The sequence below is a fragment of the Uranotaenia lowii genome, chromosome 2, assembly GCF_029784155.1.
Source record: "Uranotaenia lowii strain MFRU-FL chromosome 2, ASM2978415v1, whole genome shotgun sequence".
Classification (NCBI taxonomy): domain Eukaryota; kingdom Metazoa; phylum Arthropoda; class Insecta; order Diptera; family Culicidae; genus Uranotaenia; species Uranotaenia lowii.
In genome coordinates this window covers 374,575,257-374,596,764 of record NC_073692.1, presented here as the reverse complement: position 1 = coordinate 374,596,764, position 21,508 = coordinate 374,575,257, and the positions used below count along the sequence as shown (strand labels likewise).

The 21,508-nt window shown below is 40.0% G+C and overlaps 2 protein-coding genes across 4 annotated transcripts in view; one reads left to right on the top strand and one right to left on the bottom strand.

The window, feature by feature from the left end:
* Positions 1-8,195: 8,195 nt before the first annotated feature.
* Positions 8,196-10,703, top strand: LOC129746291 (recQ-mediated genome instability protein 1-like). The gene is made up of 4 exons (XM_055739890.1): positions 8,196-8,414; positions 8,602-10,059; positions 10,122-10,229; positions 10,401-10,703. The coding sequence occupies exons 1-4, from the start codon at positions 8,301-8,303 to the stop codon at positions 10,590-10,592; spliced, it is 1,872 nt and encodes a 623-aa protein (XP_055595865.1). The 5' UTR covers positions 8,196-8,300; the 3' UTR covers positions 10,593-10,703.
* Positions 10,636-21,508, bottom strand: part of LOC129746292 (dicarboxylate carrier SLC25A8-like) — a 47,151-nt gene continuing 36,278 nt past the window's right edge. For all 3 annotated transcript variants that reach the window (XM_055739891.1, XM_055739892.1, XM_055739893.1), the window contains exons 3-4: positions 11,543-11,858; positions 10,636-11,481 (exon numbers count right to left, since the gene is read on the bottom strand). In XM_055739891.1, coding sequence (XP_055595866.1) covers positions 10,895-11,481; positions 11,543-11,858 — 903 coding nt within the window. In that variant the 3' untranslated portion in view covers positions 10,636-10,894. The remainder of the gene's footprint in view (positions 11,482-11,542; positions 11,859-21,508) is intronic.

Below are 21,508 nucleotides of genomic sequence, written 5' to 3'. Positions count from 1 at the left end.
CGGAATTTCTCGACCGCCCACACTAATGCCAACGCTTCCCGTTCCGCTGGAAGTATTTCTTTTCAAGGTCTGTCAAAGCTTTACTAGCAAATGATATGATTCGCGTGTTTTTATAAGTATCCATTTGCAACAAAACGGCACCCAAACCTGCCGGACTAGCATCTGCAACCAGGACACATGTATCTTTGGGATTAAAATAGCCGAGAAATTTTGAAATCTTAACTGATCTCTTTATGTCTTCGAAGGCATTTTGTTGCCTAGAGGTCCAATTGAATTTTTCCTCAGTTCTAAGAAGTTGTCTGATTGGCTCGGTTTTGTCGGCCAGATTTGGGATGAATCGACCGATGTATGTTACCAATCCCAGGAAGCTTCTTAGTTCCGATATATTATTGGGTGCTCGAAAAGACTCTATGGCTGCAATTTTGCTTTCAGTGGGTCGAATTCCGTGTTTTGACAGTTTGTGACCCAGAAACTCTATCTCGGACGCATTAAAAACACATTTATCTTTGTTAAGTAAGATATTAGAATCATCCAGTCTATTTAACAGTGCTTTCAGACGTCTGTCATGCTCATCTTGAGAACCTCCAGTAACTAATATATCGTCGAGATATACAATTACTCCCTCGAGTCCCGCGACTATTGATTCCATTACTTTTTGGAATAACTCGGGTGCGCAACTTATACCAAACATTAAACGTTTGAACCTGTCAAGGGAAAATTGTATTTATCAATAGAGAGAATAAAAACAAGAAAAAAAAAACACGTTTACATTGTTTCTCCTGAAGCAAAAGTTTATTTTAATACATTGTTTTTTTTTTATTATACAAAGGAATATCTGACTCGTTTGGATTTTACCTGAATAATCCCTGTTTTGTTATGAACGTGGTTATGCCTCTGGAACGTTCAGATATCTCCACCTGATGGTATGCCTCTTTGATGTCAACCTTGGAAAACAAGGTTGCTCCGTTTATTGATCCAAACAACTCGTCCACAATCGGTAAGGGGTGAGTTTCTCTTAACACCGCCTGGTTAGCTTTCCGCATGTCGACACATAGCCTTATCTCTCCAGAATCTTTCAGTATAGGAACAACTGGTGACACCCATGCTGAAGGTTCTTGAACTCTTTCGATAATATCTTGTTCTAGAATAAGGTTGCCAGAATTTTTTCCACTCCCATCCGGGCCTAGCAATTCCGGGCATTTTTTCAAAAAAACCTGGCAAAATCCGGGCATGGATTTCAATTTTTCAAATCCAAAAACCGGGCAAAAACCTGGCAAAATTTAGGTGTAATTATACATAATAGCAAAAAAATGCAAAAAAAAAATTGAAATTAATATTTTATTAATGTAATTGCAGACTTCCAAAAACTTTTTGGAACACTTAAATATTTAAAGGTTTATGAAAGTAAATCAGCGAAATTATTTGAAACAACCGTTGAAAATTTCCATACCGTTAATCGATTTTGCTGAAACTTACTCAAAAACTTTAATTTTTTTTTTGGTGTCTTTGTGAAAATTGTGAAAAAATCCGGGCAATATCCGGACTATTTTCACGATATCCGGGCAACCGGGCCGGACCGGACTTTATCGAAATTTTGCATCAAATATCCGGGCAAACCCGGATAAAACCGGGCAATCTGGCAAGCTTATTCTAGAAGATATCGAAGTTTAGCTGCTACCTTTTCCTCCAAAGCAAATGGTACTCTTCTATACGCTTGCTGTATTGGCTGAACGTCATGATTAATAGGAATCTCAACTATAACTCCTTTGATCTTTGGAAAAGTGTTCGTTTCTTTTAAAGAATTGATGTTGAAACCGATTTTCAAAACATTCAATAGTTTTGCAGTTTCATCTCCAAGGAGACATTGCTTCCCATCTTCTGCTATGTAGAACTGCGCTATGGTTTTATTATCCCCGGCTCTTATTTCTGACGTGAACATTCCAACCAATTTCAAAGGTTTTTCAGAACCATACGCTTTGAAAGAACGATCTACGTTTGATTCGAAACGAACATCTGCTCTTGATTTTCGCAACTTATCCCATGTCTTCAAGTCAATCAGATTGGCTGCCGCTCCTGAATCAATAGCCATCGGGATTCGAACTCCACCAATCTCAAATGGGAAAATATTTTGACCCATAACGAAACAAATTTCATCGTCTTTGTTATGCAACTCTTTTTCGATAGTTTTCTCGGGAAAGACAGCTCTGATCCGTTTAGCGGATGGCTCTCCTTCTGCTCGGGTGCACCAATTTGCGAAATGGCCAATTTTACTACACTTGTAGCATTGAGCATCTTTGGCCAGACATTCGTGGGAGTCCTTGATATGTCCGCGTTGACCGCAGCCGAAACAAATCCTATTATCGACCTTAAACTGCTGTCTATCCGTTGGGAAACTTTTTCGATGAATGTTTGATGATTGATAACCTCCACGTTGACGAATGTTTTGAAAATCTCGGTGGAAACTTGTGTTATCTTTTCCAATCCATCTTCCACGGGAACTATTTCCAAAATCAGGTCGCATAGTTCGCACATTTGAAGCATCTTGTCGGGGATATAGATAGGTTCTTGGGGCCCATCTGCCTTGGGAGTCATAACCATACTCTGGTCGCATAGATCGTTGTTGGGCTTGTTATACTGGTAGCGACGTTCTGATGACGGCATAAGCGATGAACAGTACGGACGTGAAGTCAATATTGGTCCATCAAACTGGTGTTGTTGAACACCAACCTTGCAAACTGCACCTGTTGGTCTTAGTGAAACTTCCGCGCTTTCTAGCTCTTTGCACTGTTCTTCTACTTCCTCAAGCGTCCTACCAATAGCTACTACTTCGTTCAACGTGCGATCTTTTTCCAAAACCTTTTTTCTAAGAGCTTTAGACGTGCTATGTTCCCCAATTTGATCAATTATCATGGATTCAAAAGTGGCTTCATCAAAATCGCAACGACTTGCCTGAATGCGTAACCTCATTACAAAATCGTTGAATCTTTCCCCGGTTTGCTGTCTGATTCGTCGCAAAATATTTCTTTCATATGTACGTCTACCAGCCGATGGTTGGAAATGTGCATCTAGCTTTTCGATTGCCACATCGTAAAAAGGAGGGTCCTTAGTGACATAACGAACGTCATTTACTCCTGGTAAGTGCTCGAAAATATCCTGAAGTTCTGGACCACCCAAATGGAGCAATTGGTTTCTCTTAGCCCGCTGGCCTTTAATCGCATTGGCTTCCAGATAATATTCGAAAGCTCGTTTCCATTTCCGCCATTGAGAGGCGAGTTGTGCTTGGTCCACGTTAACATCGAATGGCTTTATCGCTCGTGAAGGATCCATGCTAATAAAAATAATCATTGTTAATTTTTTTTTTTTTTTTTTAGAAACAAAACTTCCTGTGGTGAAGTATCAATTATGCCTAGATACACAAGAAATTGCAACTTATGCGGTTTGAAATTTATTTTTACCACTCCGTCTTATTGTTCTCGCAGTGGAATAAATCCATCTAATCCGTCACATGTTCTCGCAAGAGATGGATAAAATATTTTGAAATGTGTTCTTGTTATTATTCTAAGCACAGTCGGTTATTGATTGCTTGACTTATTCAAAGTTATTCCCTGTTTTTTTTTATACTTCCAGTTTAAAAATTTACCTTAGCTTACTTCTTGTTCTGCGTATCAAATAATAAAAAAAAACAAATGTTTATTAGAGGTGAAATTTTCTCGCATTGTAAACTCTGTCAATTCAGCAACACTGTTTTACTACGACTTATCATCGATGACAATTATTCAACTGGCCAGCAAGAGAACAAGAAAGTCAAAGTACACTCACTCACCGACCTTGTTTCCTTTCCTTGGATTTGCATTATTATTTTCCCCTTGCATTTATACAATCACAACTACATCGATTCATGTACAAAGCGAATCACGCAAACATGTTTATTTGCCTCTTTCCTTTTTTTTCACGACTCTGACTCTCAGTCATTCCTCCAAACGTTTGCTAACGATATCTCGACACCAACACACGCGTGTGAATCCGACCCTCGGTCCTTTTCACAATGTTTCGAATATAGTGGCTCATTCATTTTTGTAAAACAAATTTCTCCCACGAATCTGACTCTCGGTCCCTTTGCCAAACGTTAGTTCAAAATATCTAAGTCAAGCGTGAGTTTTCAAAAGGACGTATGTCGCAAAAGTAAACAAATTGAGTTACTGTTTGCACGGTATAGTAAATTTTATTTTCTTCTGTATGAATTAACTGTTTGTACAAAAAAAAAATAATATGCCGTTAGCTAAAAAAATATACAAACGACCTATGTCATCTTTTCTCAGTGTTTTCGAAATTCTTCTTTACACCTCTTTTTGGTAAAACGACGCATCTTTCAAAACAAATAATATCGCACACACAGCAGATAGGATCGCAGCAAACCGTCGTATGCGTCAAATCAGATACGTCGGTTTTTTCACATCATTGCAGATGCGTCAGTTTTAAAATAATTATTATTTTAAAACTGACGCATCTGCAATGATGTGAAAAAACCGACGTATCTGATTTGACGCATAATGAAAACAATTTGTCCAAGCGACGTATCATAAAGGGTGTATGTAAATATTAAACTGTCACAACGACGAATCATTATGGCGTATGTGAAAAAAAACTCAACAATACGGTGTAAAATATTTTTTTTAACAAATTCACTAGGAAACAGCAAAAAATCCAGTATGCCCAAACCTATAATTAAAACATTATTGTTTTTCCTACAGCTGCCATGATAAAACTTGATTCTAGATCAAACAGCTTTAAATAGCATTTATTTATATTAACATAATTTTGTCCCTCCTTTTTCTCAGATTTTGTCTGATGTTACATACGTCCTTTTGAAAACTCACGCTTGAAGTACAAACACACGCGTGTGAATCCGGCGCTCGGCCCTTTTCACCATTTTTCGAATATTGTGAATAATTCATCTTTTAATCTAGTGAAGAAAGTTTTCCTTTTTCTTCCTGAATATTATGGATTTCGATATCTACCAGTGTTTGTGAATCCGACACTCGGTCCTTTTCACATCTCTCCCAATGTAATTCATTACACAACGGCTCTCTCCAAAACAGTAAATCCGGCGCTCGGCCCATTTTACGTTTTTTTCCGTTCACTTTGCTCCTGGTGCAATGATATTGGAGCACTAAAAATAAATGAAAACTTACTTACGTGTCCAAAGTTTCTAATTGCGATGTTGGAAAAGGAAAAATCTAGCCTCAGTAGAGCTACGAAAACTACGAGCAGTATTTTCCTCCGGGCGATTCGATCAGCTGTTCTGTGGGACTCACTAAGCCTCGTTGCTTAACTGTTTTCATCTCCTTTCACTGGAGTCACAAACACAATTACCATCACATTTTTCTCTCTCTGAGTTACCCAAATCGCTCTGCTGGTAACACTACAACCACACTTTTCCACTCGGTCTTGAATTTTTCATGAATTTAAAAGATGGCCACTTCTAAAGATTTTTTCATTTTCACCCATAAATTGATTTTTTTTCCGATATAAACCCATTTTATTTGAAACACAACTTCCATCATAACCAACTCTTGGTCATTTGACTTCATCGGTATCCCTTCTTTCACTACCCGCCAATTCAATTAAATTCTCAAGATCACATTTTCGGAAACCATCTTTAATACCATAGCCATCAATCTATATAGCTCCAATTTTCACCACAGGTAACTTTTGATTTCTTTTCTAGAAATTAGATCACATTTTCGCATTTTCGGAAGCCATCTTTAATACCATAGCCATCAATCTATATAGCCACAATTTTCACCACAGGTAACTTTTGATTTCTTTTCTAGAAATTATTTCTTATACTTTCGGTACTTACATATTTCACTCCCGTTCAATTAACTTTTTCGCAAACACAAAACGCAACCGCAAAAGACCGCTTTTTTCCGTCGTCGCCAGTGTTATGTCGGGTATTTCGGAGTATAAAGTTCGTACAACTTACTCGGATGGCCGTCGTACCAAACTGAATCTTTTATTCGTCTCACACTTGGAACATGGTCAATTGTATAATCAAGGTATGTCAAATTGTTGTTTATGATTGTATTAGTCTTCGGGCGTAGTGTACGACACTACAGTTGGCAATGTCCGGATTGGCACCGAGAATATTTCAGGTCAGATCCAACATCTCTTGGTTCAGCTCGTTCCCCAGCTGTTTCTGTAGTATCAGTCCCGTACCTGCGTTTCGACTTCCCGTTCCTTTATCTTAACAAGTACCAAACGTCTGTGCTGTAGTTAAAAAAAATCAAATATGGAAAATCAGGAACTGCAAAAAATTTCAAGCGTCTTAACACTTTGGTAAATGTTGTTTGACATACCTTTTTCTGTGTTATGAGCTTTTGCTTTTGCAGGATTCGGATGCCGTTTTCTGCTGTCGTTCTTGAGGACGTCCTTTCCACTTTCTTCGAACTCGAATCGGGAATGGTTCTGGTTGCTGTGACATACGAAACGGAGCTGATCTATATCCTTCTTCTCGGAAGCGGAGACTGCTGCAGTCACTAAAAATGTAACATAATTCTAAGATTATTGTTCATGAGAATTAAATTTTTAATTCTTACTCAACCAGCCGCCGGCACCTCGCGGCACTTGTAGACGATAATAATAACACATACTTCCTAGGTTGTTTCCTGATGCACATTATCGGATAGCGGTCGATTTTTATTCTATTAAGCCCAATCTGAAATGAAAAAATAAAAAACGAATCAATTGTAGCAGTTTTAATAAAATATTTTACATCAACGCACCAATTTCCAAAGCCCAAATGAAGAGAAGCGACAGATTTTGCAAAGGAAAAGTTAAAATTGATGATTTTACCTCGAATTAATAGCCCATATTAATAAAACAGTTTGATTGTTACTCCATCCATCATCAGAAAGCACAAGTGATTTTTCTTTTTTTCGCTTCGACATCCCTTCAAATAAAATTCCAACAACAGCAAACTTTTTATACAGAGCTGAATAATCGAGATTTAGTTCAAAACTGTATACTGACAACCCAAAACTACTCAGAATTGCATTGGGGATATGCAAATTATGAACAACAACCGATTAGTTATGCTCAACGTATAACCGCAACGCATTTTATGAATAACTCAATTTTTCCGTGTTGATTTTGGCGATGGGACAGTGTATGAAAAAAAAACTTCATTTTCATCAAGCCCGTTCAACAGCCAATTGAAATCGGTTTCAATCGATTTCGATTGGTAAATTGTTGTTCACTCAGCCAATGTTGTGATCGAAACTAATCCAATTGACGTTCAATGAAGCCAATCGGATTCGATCGAAACCAATCGAAATCGATCAAGCTCGAGAGCAGGATTCGTTTCTATCGGTTTCTATCGCACTAACACAAATGCAGTTGTTTACTGTCAAAAAACAGCTGATTCGGTTTGTTTTTAATTTTTAAGTTTGAAAGTGATGTCATTCGGTGTGGTGTCCCCTGTCGTGTACTGAGTCGGTGGTGCTGTGCCGTGCTAAGTCGGTGTCGGTGGTGCTGTGTTGGTCGGTGCTGCTGTGTCGGTGGTGCTGTGCCAATCATGCTGGGTCGGTGTTGCTGTGAAAGTCGTACTCTGCCTGGTATTCTGACTCGATGGTGCTGTGCCAGTGAGAGTGATGTCGGGCGATGTGGTGTCGGCGGTCATACGGTGCTCCCGCCCGGGGAGTGAAAAAAAAACGATGTTAGCAAATTAGTTTTGTTTTTTAAGTTAACCGGAGAATAAATTTATATAAGTTGTATATTGATATAAGAAATAAAATATTTAATAAAAATAAAACGCTAGCTTTTAAAAAAAACTTTATACGCATCGTTGTTTTTTTATTTTCTTTTACTTTTACTCAGTTTTTTTTTGTTTTGGAAAATAAAATTAAAGATCATTTCGATTTTGCTTTTTTTAAATAAGACAATCAATCCAGAAACCTCACAGTGTATAGCTGAATAACAAAATGACAATAAACACAGCGCGTTAGTATTAGTGTCTGGCTGTTCATTCAGCAGCCTGATAGAAATCGATCGAAGTCAATTGGAAAAACAGCTGATCAACTGTCAATCCATTTCAATTGATTTCGATTGAGTTCTGTTGAACACACCTATCGTTTTCAAACAGTTCTGTATATATAATTTGTTTCAGTGTCGCCATGCGCGCAAAAAATTAGTAAACAAAACAGACACGCGTAAACGGAATTCAATTCCGGAATTTCCACTAGTTTTGCCGCAGGAAACTGTTAATTTGTAGTTTAAGTGATTGAAGTTGTTTGCGAAACATGATCACATCCGAAACAAACCGAGCAACGATAGTGAAAGGCCGGCTTCTTCGCGAAAACGGCATCAAAGTTTTGGACGAATGGCTCACCGGATGCGTTTCATTCTGCTTACAAGTAAGTCCATGTAACTCGATTTGTTTTCAGCTAGTCATCACAAAAAACTTTTTAAACCTATGTATTTGAAACATTTTTGTTAATTAGGAGAATTTAAATCCGATTATGTAATACCCGTTAAGATTAAAAAAAAAAAAAAAGAATGCAATGGGATTTTTTAATTGAACTTTCATTCAAAAATTTGTAGGAAAATCCCAAAATCTCCAACGAATCGCTGTACAAATTCACCTTCGAACAGTGGTTGCTGGCCGACCTGGCCGAAATTGGCGTTTCCTGTCTACCGGAATCGGTGGACACCGAAATAAAATGCTTCACCCTGAGCGGACAGTATCCGCTGCAGCTGAACTTTCTCCTAGATATTTCGGAATCATGTTACGATCAGTTGCGAAATCTTTACAACAAAAAGCTAGACGAAGCAGACGATGAAATCCAGATGCGCAAAAACGCCAACCAACACGTGAAGAAAAAGCGAATGTTGAAGCTGGAACTGACCGATGGAAAACGAACGATTGTTGGGATGGAACACAGTCCGATTTCGGTGTTGAACACCAAACTACCACCGGGGGTAAAAATTCTTGTTATGGGACCAATAAAATGCATCAATAGGGTTTTATTTTTAGAACCTAAGAATATACGGGTTCTAGGGGGGGAGGTTGATACACTCCTAATTACCAATGCCTTCGAGAATATTCTCTTGAAGGCCTTGAATCAACCCTTGAATCCGACTCCTAGGACCGAGTATGAAGAAGTAGTAGTGGAACAAAATCGTAAAAATGCCTACAACAATATTGCTGCTGTTCCGATGGTATTTGCTTCTCCAGCAAAACCGACCCCGAACAGACACAACGGACAATCGAACGACGATTGGGATGACGATATGTTCCTCGGTATCAATCTGGACGGTATTGAGCAACCTAACAGTAAACCACCGGAACAAGTTCCAACTATCAGCACTCTAATGGATGATGACGACGATCTAGAAATCATAAACGTCCCAGAAGAGGAAATCATGAACCAGCAGGTTTCCTCTACTAGAACTTCTCAACCATCTCCACCGGTTAGGCAAACTCCTCGGAAGCGAGTCAACTACCGGTTGCCTTCGTTTGACGGCCCAGATGACGATATAGACGCCCTTAGCAATCTAGAAAATGAAATCCGCAACGAGCAAATGCAAGCGCCGTTCCTGGAAGACGAACCAGAACCTCCTATGTCTTCACCGGCAGTCGTACAACCTACAAAACGACCTCGTGTGTTTCCCGAAGATCCAAAATCCCCTCCCAAGAAACCTTCAACATCGGTTACCGCCATCGATGATGGCCAACGACCATCGACGAGTAAAAATTTCGACAAGTGCTCGGTATCAGCCTTTTTCGATGACAGTCTCGATGGAGATGACGACGCCTTCGAAGAACCTGTAGTACAATCGCAACGGGATGACATTTGCTCCCCGAGGTATCGGTTCCAAATCGAAGGCTACAGTCTAGTGACAGTAACGCAGATCAGTCAACTGAGCGATGCCCAGCGAGATGAGATGACTTTCGTTGTATTTGGGGAGGTTGAGGAAGTTTTTGAACGCATTCGGGTTACCGATGAGGGTTGGAAACTGGGCGTGATGGTGACGGATCGATCCGAGCGGGTGTTGCCGGTAAGAATGCCATGATTTCAAACAAATTCAAAAGCTTTTTTAATCAAATAGTTTTGTTGCAGGTACGCTTCCACAGTTCCGTTATCAGTTCTATGGTTGGGCATGAGGCTAGTGAAATTCAGCAGATGAAAAGGGCGAAGAACCCCCAAGTGATGAAACTGCTTGAAGAGGTAATTTTTTTTACTGCGTTGCAACTGAACGATATCCACTTCATGTCTAGCATACAAACAAGGCCTAAAAATTAAACGGCTACATCACTTAATTTGCTAGACCCTGTGAAGGCGCACACTTCTTCAGAAAATTTCAATAAAACTAATAGCCATATGTTTTCTTATCCCCAGATTCTGGTAACATTCAAAAATCAGCTTCAAGAGCTGCGGTGCTTTATTCGTGTTCGGTACCACAAGGGAAACGACTTTCCTTTTGCGATGGAGCTGTACGAGTGCACACCGCCCCGGCTATCGATCCTGTCAGACAAGATCGAACGGGAAAACGCCAGACACTTGCTGGAACTGATGCCAACCAACGGCTAGGGTCGAATGTGATATCTTCTGTTGAATGAGGTAAGACTTTTTTTTTATTGTCTTTAGTTTTTATGTTCGTAACATGTTGTCCTTAAAAATATATGTATATATTTAGCCTAACTTTTTGAAAGTTCTTTTTAATTATTCACATTTTTTGAGTAGAATGTACGTTGATCTTGAAGAAACATCACAATAAGGTAGGGTCAACAGAGTAAAAACAAGTTTGATCTTCGAAATCTCCCTTCCGTCTTTAAACTTCAAAAAAACTTAACGTTCTAAGAGGAATAGTTGTGGTCTCTAACGGAAAACCGTCAATGCATCGGTTTAAACACCAGCAGCTTTGCCTGTTCGTATGTGATCCACATGACAACATTCCACGAAACCAGTCGGGCAAAGGAAGGCACAAAGCCCTTGTAGAATGCGGCCATACCTTCCTTGCTGCCCATTTTGATGGCACAATCGATCGCCCCCGAGTATTGTCCTTTGGGTGAGTTCATGTATCGCGTTTTAACCACGTCAACGGGCGACGCGACGACAGTGGCCGCAAATCCGGCCACCAGGGCCGCACTGAAATGTAACCGCACATCGTTCGGGATGGAGGTGTAGGTGAGCAAAACATCCTTGACCACGTCATAGCACACGATTTCGGCCACGTTGATGATAGCATTGCGTCCGATGTTCGGAACCGCTCCCTTCCACAGTCCCCGGACACCTTCCTCGCGGCCGATCGTCCGGTAGGCTTCCAGTGTGGAAGTATACCGACGACCTGTGGCGGAACGGGAAGCCGCCTGGAAACGCACCTTGACCACGTCCGTAGGGTGAGCTAGCATAACCGCTAGACCACCGGTAGTCAGACCGGCGCTGATTCGAGTTAACAGTTGGAGGCCAGCCTCATTTTCTGTTTAAAGAAAAACACATTTTAGTCCTCAAAAAACTTTTCTACAAATACGCTTGCTCACCTTTGAAAATACCCGCGTAGAACACCTTCACGGTATCGTAGAGGCCCAGGCGAATCGAGGAGAAGCACATTTGGCGCTGCAGTCCAGCTGATAGGCCACTGTACAGGGTGAGGAAGCCCTCCTGGCGGGTGATGGTGGCGATCGTGCCGACCAAACCCCGGTATTGAACATGCTGATGGGTTCCGGGGATGATTGGAATGGCGGCAGGGTTAAGTTTCAGAGCATTTAGGGCGCTGTTCCCGATGCTGCTGCTCACCGTTGTGGCTGGGGTCGCTTTCAGAACTCCCGTTGTCCTCAGCGGTTGTTCTCCTTGGATCTGCAAAAAATGGGGGAAAATTGTGAGTACTTCAATAATTTTGCAGTGAGTTTTGTATTAGGTTGCTCTTCCTATAGAAGGGTATATGAAGATTATATTATAATTGTTAAGGTTTGAAAAGTCACCAGCAGATGTATTCAATTGGTAATTGGCCGTCCTAGAGATTTTTTGTAAATATTGAATTATACCGCCAGTTTTACCTACGGAGGATCGAATAACTTGATGAATTTACACCTCTTTTCGTATGACTAAGAATGTCGATTTGACCCTTTTCGTGGTCCAGAGGGTGGTTCAGAGGGTACAGAGAGGGTCTAGAGCGTGGGAGCAAATCCAGTTATAAGAATGGTCAAGAGAACCGCATTTTCCCTATCACCTTCTGATGACCACAGTGGCTGGTGCACTCGTGGAACAGGTTGGGTGAATGACAGAACTGGTGGTCATTCCTTTACTGCTTTTGTGAAGGAATAAAATCTGGTCATCTGCAACGGTCAGTAGTGGTTAAAGGGTGGTTATCTGCCGTTCAGGTAATTACCTGGCGAGTCTTGCAGGAGCTGCTGCATCAACTAGCGCTGAGTTGGCCTTGAGCCTCGTAAGGTTTTATGTCAATCTTTTGCAAAGTTCCCAAAAAGAGATAGTATGAGAACCATTAAAGATGACTGCATCTGCGGAAGTTGGATTAGGACCCATATAGCATAGAGAACTCATGTGATCATCAAAAGTCATCGACTTATTTTCCTTGATTATACCGAACTGCCATGGTCCAAATAGTAGCTAGAGACGTCTTCTTGCGAGCGTAGCAATGTCGAAACTACGATACGGAGGAGCGATTTGGAACTCCGCCCTAGATGTAGAGTGCAACAGAACGAAATTACGGAGCAAACATCGGCTGATAGCCATCCCAAGTAACACAGATTATGCCAACTAGCATTAGGAAGTTTTATCATGGTTTAATTATCGCATTTTTTTGTGCAGCTCGTTTTATGGCGGTTTTATTATGGTCATGCAGAATGCTTATAATTTTTTTCGACCATATGTTTTCAGATGGTTTTGAAAACGCTAATAAAACTTTTATTAAACATGCTGTTTTAGTTATTTTGAAAGAGTTGTGAATGCTTTTTTTAAGCTATAATAAAACACAAACCTAGAAGTTTGCTCCAAGCTTTCTTTTGCATGTTTTATAATAGCACTCAGTGCATGATTATTAAACCGCCATAAAACTTAGTGACAGTTCTCGATCAAGATGTCAAAACAGGACACGCTCAGATTAGATAGCACATATTTGAATTGGAACTCCCATTTTTACACATTTTTGGTAAGTTATGCGTGTTGGTTTTGAGTTAAAATTAAAAAAATACATCTTTGAAAACTTGAAATCACCGAAAGTGGTATGAATATCTTTACAATATGAGTATTGAGTGAAAGGGCCCAAATAGTAGGAAAAAAAATTGTTGCTTGACGCCATCATTAATTCAAGATGGCGGCTTCCGCTTTTATTTTCAAAGCTGTAAATTACTGAAAATATCGTGAAACCTTCACAATATGGTTATAAGGTGAAAGTAATAAGAGAGTAGAATAAGAGTAGAAGTCAAATTTCGTTGCCCGTCGCCATCTTAAATCCAAGATGGCGGCTACCACTCAACTTGAAAATACTGTAAATGACTGAAAATCGCATTAAACCTATATTATAGGGGTATAAGTTGAAAGAAATCAACCGGTAGAAGTTGAATTTCGCTATCTGACGCCATCTTGAAATCCAAGATGGTGGCTTCAGCTGAACTTAAAAATACTGTAAATGAATGAAAATAGCATGAAACTCCCAAATATTTTGTATTGGGTTTTCGCGTTTCTCTGAAAATCTGTAAGTGACTGAAAATCCCACAAAAACCACCACAATACAGACCCCGTTCGTTTTTGGCAACATTCGATTTTGACAACATCGAATTTGGTACACGTGCCTAAATCAGACAGTTAACAGAAACAACATAACCCTATAGTTTTCGCAAGAATAAGACCAATACAATTTAAACATAATAGCATGATAGGAATAATAGAATTACATAAATGGCAAAAAAAAACAAAAACTATAAACAAAACATGAAAAGTGCTAAATGCATTAGAAACATAATGAAAAAATAATAAAAGTGATTTAAAATGATCTAAATTGTCTTAAAATAGTAGGTTTAATGTAGTATTACGTGATAAAAGTTGTGTTCAAGCGATTTTCATTGATTAACAGTATTTTAAATTCAGTGGAAGCTGCCATCTTGGATTTCAAGATGGCGTCGGAAAGAAAAAAATCGACTTCTAGTTTAGCCCTTTCACCCAATACCCGTATAGTGGTGGTTTAATGCGACTTTTTGTCAGCATTAAGCATTAAAAGTTGAGCGGATGCCGCCATATTGGATTTCAAGATGGCGTCTGATAGCGAAATTCAACTTCTACTCGTTAAGCCCTTTCACCCGATACCCATTTTGTTGGGGTTTCATGCGATTTCAAGTCATTTACACCATTTTAAAGTTCAGCGGAAGCCGCCATCTTGGATTTCAAGATGGCGTCAGACAACGAAATTTGACTTCAACTCATGATTTATTCCACGGGTCATTCAAAACCAATCCCTTTTCATTCAAAAAGTCTGTCCTCATTTACTGTACTAATGATTAACAACTCAGAAATGAGGAACTCAACCTTAGCGTGTAATTGGTTGGCTTGCGAGAGAAACGTCAAATCGTAGCTTTTTTTGGGGTCATCATTAAACCATAATAAAACTATGAATTGACTCACGCCATGTTGGTTGCAAAATCGAAGGGCACAAAATGACGCCATGTTGATGGATTCACAATGCAAGCATTGGAAAAAAAAATTTCAGGCTTTTTTCCATCAATTCCATCATGATTGACCATCAGATATGACGAGGCGCATTTATTTTAAGATACTATTTCATATACATTTTACCTAAAATCTTGACTGGCAGTAGAAAAGAAGCTCAATATATGGTTAAAACATTGGTTTTTTTAGCTATTAATTTTACCAGATCATATCTGAATAATGCAATCATCATTCATCAACCATTATGGTTGCTGGGAAAAATAAAAAAAAAACTCCGAGAACTGACAGAACCGAAAAAACAAAAATTTCTAACATGTTTTATAATAGCTTTTTAAAAGCTTTGGTGACCAAAATTGATGACCAACAATTATATGTCTTGATGACGTTTCTAGGGTAGGGCCAAATAGCCTGATTTTGGCTTTATTAGAGTCCAGGTGATGTTATAGAATGCGCTTTAGCTTTTTATGAAGATTAATGCGATAGTCCAAACGATATTTTGCTGACCATAATAAAGCTAAAATTGTTACTTGGGATGTGATTGTCCTTTTCATATAGGACCATCAATTGTGTGCCTATATCTAGTTCACTTTTTGGAGACCTTCGACAAAACTCTGGCGAAAGATAAGGAGTGTTACGAAACAAGAGCTGTTTGAAGAGTGCGTAATGCTCAACGAATAATTAGTGGTATGAATAAGGTTTAGCAATTGCTTCGATAGCTTTTACTTAGCTCGAAATCAATCAAAGCAAAAGTCCAAAGCATTTGCTTAGTTTGGTATGAATAAACATTTTCTAAGCGGATGTGTACTAAAGTCTTAGAACATAGCTTTTGCTTCGAAAAATAGAGCTATCCAACCAGCAGAATCTGAAGTTTTCTAAAGTAAAATGAAAGAAGACGATCAGAAAATTGAAAAGTACGGCTAAAGTAGCCTTGAACTCGACGAAGCGGTTGGTGGGTGTAAGAACGACCGGAATTTTTTTTTGTAAATGCGTGCTCGTATGTTGATGTTTAAAGAAAAATGAAAACATATTCGAATATTGTCAAACACAAAATTGCCTAACTTTAATATTTATCATAAGCTCTTCCACATGTATTCGGATCGGGATAATCCGATGTATAAAAAATAGTAATAGGCGCGCATTTTAATTTAGATATTTTTTAAATCTTAGGATTATAACAAAATTATATAAAAATGATAGATCTGTATAATATTTTAAATTATTACAATTTATTTCTTACTTTGAGCCAATTGGGACTTCTTTCACTATAGCCAGTTTTTTTTTAATTTGAAATATTTACTAATTGATTTGTTTAATCTTAGACGAATGATTTTATACAACGACAGGAATATGAAAAAAGTTGGGTTATCACTTCGAATTTTCTTTATCCAAGTTGAAAATGCCTTTTTGAATTGTTTTGAAGTGAAATATTGCTAATTTGATAAATTCATGACGTTATTAAAGATTTTTTTATTGGAAAAGTCTGCTACCGAGCATGCTTAGAAAATAAAGCAATAGCTAGGAGATTTGTCGAGCAATTGCTTCAGATTTGAGCTTTATTCATACCAAACTAGCTTGTTCTAAAAGTAAAAGCTCCTGACTGAGAAAACAGCTGTCAAAAAAACTTTATTCATAACAACCGAAGCAATTGCTTTAAGCGACTGCTCGACTGCTCGATTTAGTTTAGCAAAAGCAATAACTAGTTTTTTTTCATACCACCCAATAGGTGGTATGAAAAAACCCTAGCAATTGCTTTTGCTAAACTAAATCGAGCATTCGAGCAGTCGCAGAAAGCAATTGCTTCGGTTGATATGAATAAAGTTTTTTCTGACAGCTGTTTTCTCAGTCAGGAGCTTTTACTTTTAGTACAAGCTAGTTTGGTATGAATAAAGCCCAAATCTGAAGCAATCGCTCGAGAAATCTCCTAGCAATTACTTTATTTTCTAAGCATGCTTGGTAGCAGACTTTTCCAATAAACAAATTCTTCAACAACGTCATGAATTTATAAAATGAGCAATATTACACTTCAATACAATTTAAAAAGGCATTTTCAACATAGATAAAGAACAGTCGAAGTGATAACCCAACTTTTTTCATATTCCTGTCGTTGTATGAAATGATTCGTCTAAGATGAAACAAAACAAATCAATAAGTAATTATTTCAAATAAAAAAAAAATCCGGCTACAGTGGAAGAAGTCCCAATCGGCTTGAAGTTGGAAGAAAGTTGTAATAATTTAAAACATAATTCCGATCTCCCAAATTTATATGATTTTTTTATAATTCAAAGATTAAAAAAAAAACATCTAAGTTAAGATGCGCGCCTATTGCCTATTTTTTTTATATAGCGGATTATCCCAATCCGAAAACGTGTGGGAGAGCTTATGACAAATGTTAAAAAGCTAGGCCATTTTTTGTTTGACAATATTCAATTTTCTTTAAACATCAACATACGAGCATGTATTGACTTAAATTTTTCCGATCGTTCTTACACCCACCACCATTTCATGGCTATTTTAATCGTACTTTTCAATTTTTTGATCGTCTTCTTTAATTTTACTTTAGAAAATTTCAGATTCTGCTGGTTGGATAGCTCTTTTTTTCGAAGCAAAAGCTATGTTCTAAGACTTTAGTACACATCTGCTAAGCAAATGTTTATTCATACCAAACTAAGCAAATGCTTTGGGCTTTTGCTTTGCTTGATTTCGAGCAAAGTAAAAGCTACCGAAGCAATTGCTAAACCTTATTCATACCACTAAATGTCAATATTCAAGTGGCAGAAGCAATGCAACGCACTGAAAAATTCAAGATGGACACATAGGCGGCTTTCCTTCGGCTTTTAAATTAAATAAATCGTAAGAATGGAGAGGTCATCTTCTATCTAACATACTTCTTTTCGGGTCATGGGTGCTTTAAAAATTCCTTCGTCGGTTCAAGCTCATCGCTTTCCATATTCTTGCCAAGGACATTCCTATAGAAGCAGGTTCGGACCCGCTGTCCTCCACAAATCGTGTTCAAAACTCTATTTTCTTACATCCGACAATTCCAAACGAAGTGATTTTAATAATTAACTCTCTCAAAAACAAAAAATGCTGTGGTCATGATAAGATTTCAGTTTCTCTTCTTAATGATAATTGTGATGATTTTTCAACTCTTCCGAGTCACGAATAGCGATGGCCAAAAGAATCCGCAGCTCGAAGCGCCAACAGTAAGTCGCATAAATGGCGTCAACTCGGAAGCGCCTTCGCTGGCTGAAATAGAAGCGGCAATCAAAAACATGAAATCCAACAAAGCACCTGGGATCGATCGCATCCCTGCTGAAATGCTGAAAGCCGACCCTGCCCTATCAGCACAAATGTTGCACCGTCTTTTCGCTGACATCTGGGATACTGCAACATTCCCGGCCGACTGGATGCAGGGTATCCTCGTAAAGGTCCCGAAGAAAGGTGACCTGACAGAGTGCGGTAACTGGCGAGGCATAACGTTGATCTGTACAACCCTCAAAGTACTCTGCAAAGTGATCCTGAACAGGATCCAGGAGAAAATTGACGCTACACTCCGACGGCACCAAGCTGGATTCCGATCCGGACGATCATGTGTGGACCACATCACAACGCTACGAATCATACTGGAACAAATCAACGAATTCCAGGACTCTCTTCTGCTTGTTTTCGTTGATTTCGAAAAAGCATTTGACCGACTTTACCATGAAAACATCTGGGCGGCTCTAAAGCGACGAGGGGTCCCAGAGAAACTAGTCCATCTCATCGAAACACAATACGAGGCATTTTCGTGCAAGGTCTTGCACGATGGTGTCTTGTCCGAACCAATCCCGGTAACTGCTGGAGTGAGACAAGGATGTATCTTATCACCGCTACTTTTTCTCATCGTAATGGATGAGATTCTGACTGGATCGATCGACTGTGCACCGAACCGAGGATTGCCGTGGAATCCTTCAACAATGGAGCAATTGAACGACCTTGACCTGGCTGACGATATTGTTTTGCTCGCCCAAACACAACCGGATATGCAGAGCAAACTCGACGACCTCACCGAAAGTTCCAAGGCAGCAGGTCTCAAAGTCAATGTCGGAAAGACCAAGTCGATGGAGATCAACACAGCAAATCCCTCCAGTTTCATGGTAGCTGGGCAGCAAGTTGAGAAAGTGGAGTGCTTCCAGTATCTTGGTAGCCAGATAACGCCTGATGGTGATACCAGGAAAGACATCGAAACCCGGATCAGAAAGGCCCGATATGCGTCTGCGAGTCTCCGAAACATCTGGCGGTCACGCCAGATCCGAATCTTCAACTCAAACGTCAAATCCGTATTGCTGTACGGGTGCGAAACTTGGTGCACATATGCGGTAACGACGCGAAAACTAAAAGTATTTGTAAATCGCTGCCTGCGAAATATCATCCGCGCTTGGTGGCCTGGCAACTGGATCTCAAATGAGGAACTACATCGCCGGTGTCATCAAAGGCCGCTAGAAATCGAGATTCGAGATTCGAGATTCGGGATTCGGGATTCGGGAGATGGAAAGATGAAAACGAGATTTGCAGAGAGGCGCTAGATTGGAATCCAGAAGGTCATCGAAGAAGAGGCAGGCCCAGAAACTCGTGGCGGCGAAGCCTAGCTGCTGAAATCCGAACTGTCGACGAGAATCTTGACAGGGACCAGGTGAAGACGCTGGCTCCGGATCGTCAACAGTGAATGTCTTTTACCACGGCCCTATCCACCGAAGGATCGGCGCGGGATCATTAAGTAAGTAAGTAAGTACGCAGGTAATTCTCGAGCAATATCCATGTCTCGTGCCCGTAGGGAACAGCCGTCATGTACAGATTACACTTCGTGCGAGGGCTAAAGGCGCCCGCACAATAGCACGTCGGACGTCGCGTCGCGTCAGCTGTCAACGTTGTCATTGAGTACTAAAACGCTGACGCGACGCATTGCCATTTATTTGCAGCACAATACAGCGTCCACTGACAAGGCTTTTCAGTATTTTTGAGACCAAACTCGGGGTGCTAAACATCACAAAACACAGAAAAATGACGATGATTTTATTTTTGAGTGTATTTGTGTCGAATTTTAACAAAAAATCTTAAAAAAACAATATTCAAAAACCCAGCCAACGCATTGGAATTTTGATTTATTTCAAAACAGAAACGTCAACGCTGGAGAACGCTGCTGTTTAGAACAAGTTTAGCGTTTTAGTACAATGCTGTCACTGACGCGACGCACCATTGTGGTGGCTCAAACGGAAAATGGTATCCCCAAAATGAAATGTCAACGCGACGCTGACGCGACGCGACGTACGACGGGCTATTGTGTGGGCGCCTTAAGTCTCGACCACAGTTGTTTGTGTCCATAGTATTTTCGCTGATCATACGCCACCGGATCTCGACTGGACAAGTGGGTTCAAAACACCTTCTAGCGTCACGTTGTACATCATGCATAGATCATTGCCTTGTCAAAGCCCCCTGCGTGATTCGAATGAACTCGACGATTCACCCGAAATCCGCTCACAGCACTGCGTTCCATCGTCACCTTGATCAGTCTCGTCAGCTTCCCGGAAAAGCCGTTCACGTCCAAAGCTTGCCGGCCGAATAGGCTGAACAGTCATTAGGCCGGCTGAATGATCATTTGGCCTGACGATCATTCGGCCTAGTATCCATTCGGCCTTTGACCAAATGTCCCATTCGGCATATTGTCCTATTCGGCCGAACATCCTTCTGAAAAGTTCACATGGAATCTGGTCGCATCTTTTCGTTTACTGCAGCGCTCCTAGTTGTCACATCGCGAATCTATTGACAGTGTTTTGATCCGTAAGGTTTGTTTACTTAGTGGTGAAAATTTCATCAAGATTGAAGCAGTCAGTCAAAAGTTATCGACGATGGAACGCGAAAGGCGAGAGAAAATTCTGCACACTCACGTAGAGAAACCGACGTGGTCAGGGGTAAAGATCGCGAAATTCCTGAAATATCCTAAATCGACTGTAAATTCCGTGCTGCAACGTTACCGGGAGACCCTTACGGTGGATCGAGCAAAACAAACCAGGCGTAAAAGTTTAACATATGACCGAAAGCTGCGAACAAAGGTAATTCGATCAGTTCACAATAATCCTGGAATCTCCTGGCGAAAAAGTTCAAGACGAATCACAGTACAGCTCGACGAATTTGTTTGCGAGAAGGCTTGCGGTCGTATCATGCAAGCAAACACCCCAACAGGACGCTGAAACAAAACCTGGTTGCCAAAACCAGGGCAAGGAAGTTGTACGAGAAAGTGTTGACCAAGTACAACGGATGCATTTTGATGGACGACGAAACTTACGTCAAAATGGATTTTGAACAAATACCCGGTAACGAATTTCACCTTGCGAAGCGTAAAGGGAATGTTGCGGGTAGATTCAAGTTTGTTTTCGCAGATAAATTTGCTCGTAGTTGATGATTTGGCAAGGGATCTGTAGTTATGGGAAGAAGACTAAGATTTTCATCTCTGGGGACACAATGAATGGAAATGTTTACAAAGAAGAATGTCTCCAGAAAAGGGTTTTGCCATTCATTCGGTCCCACAAAGGTCCGGTGAAGTTCTGGCCGGACCTGGCAAACTGCCACTACAGCCGGGTGTCGTTAAGTGGTATAAAGAGAACAAGATCGATTTTGTTGAAAAAAGTATCAATCCACCAAACTGTCCGGATTTTCGTCCCATCGAGAAATATTGGGCAAAGTTAAGGGAAAACTGAAGAAATGTGGCAGAACCATGAAAAAACCCGCTCAAATGGAAAAGTGGTGGAACAAGATGGCGAATAAGGTTACCAGCAGTAGTGTACAGA

Coding starts and splice junctions, on each gene's coding strand:
- LOC129746291 (XM_055739890.1), top strand. CDS start 8,301: ATGATCACATCCGAAACAAACCGAGCAACGATAGTGAAAGGCCGGCTT. Junction 8,415..8,601: donor GCGTTTCATTCTGCTTACAA/GTAAGTCCATGT, acceptor AAAAATTTGTAG/GAAAATCCCAAAATCTCCAA. Junction 10,060..10,121: donor GATCCGAGCGGGTGTTGCCG/GTAAGAATGCCA, acceptor GTTTTGTTGCAG/GTACGCTTCCACAGTTCCGT.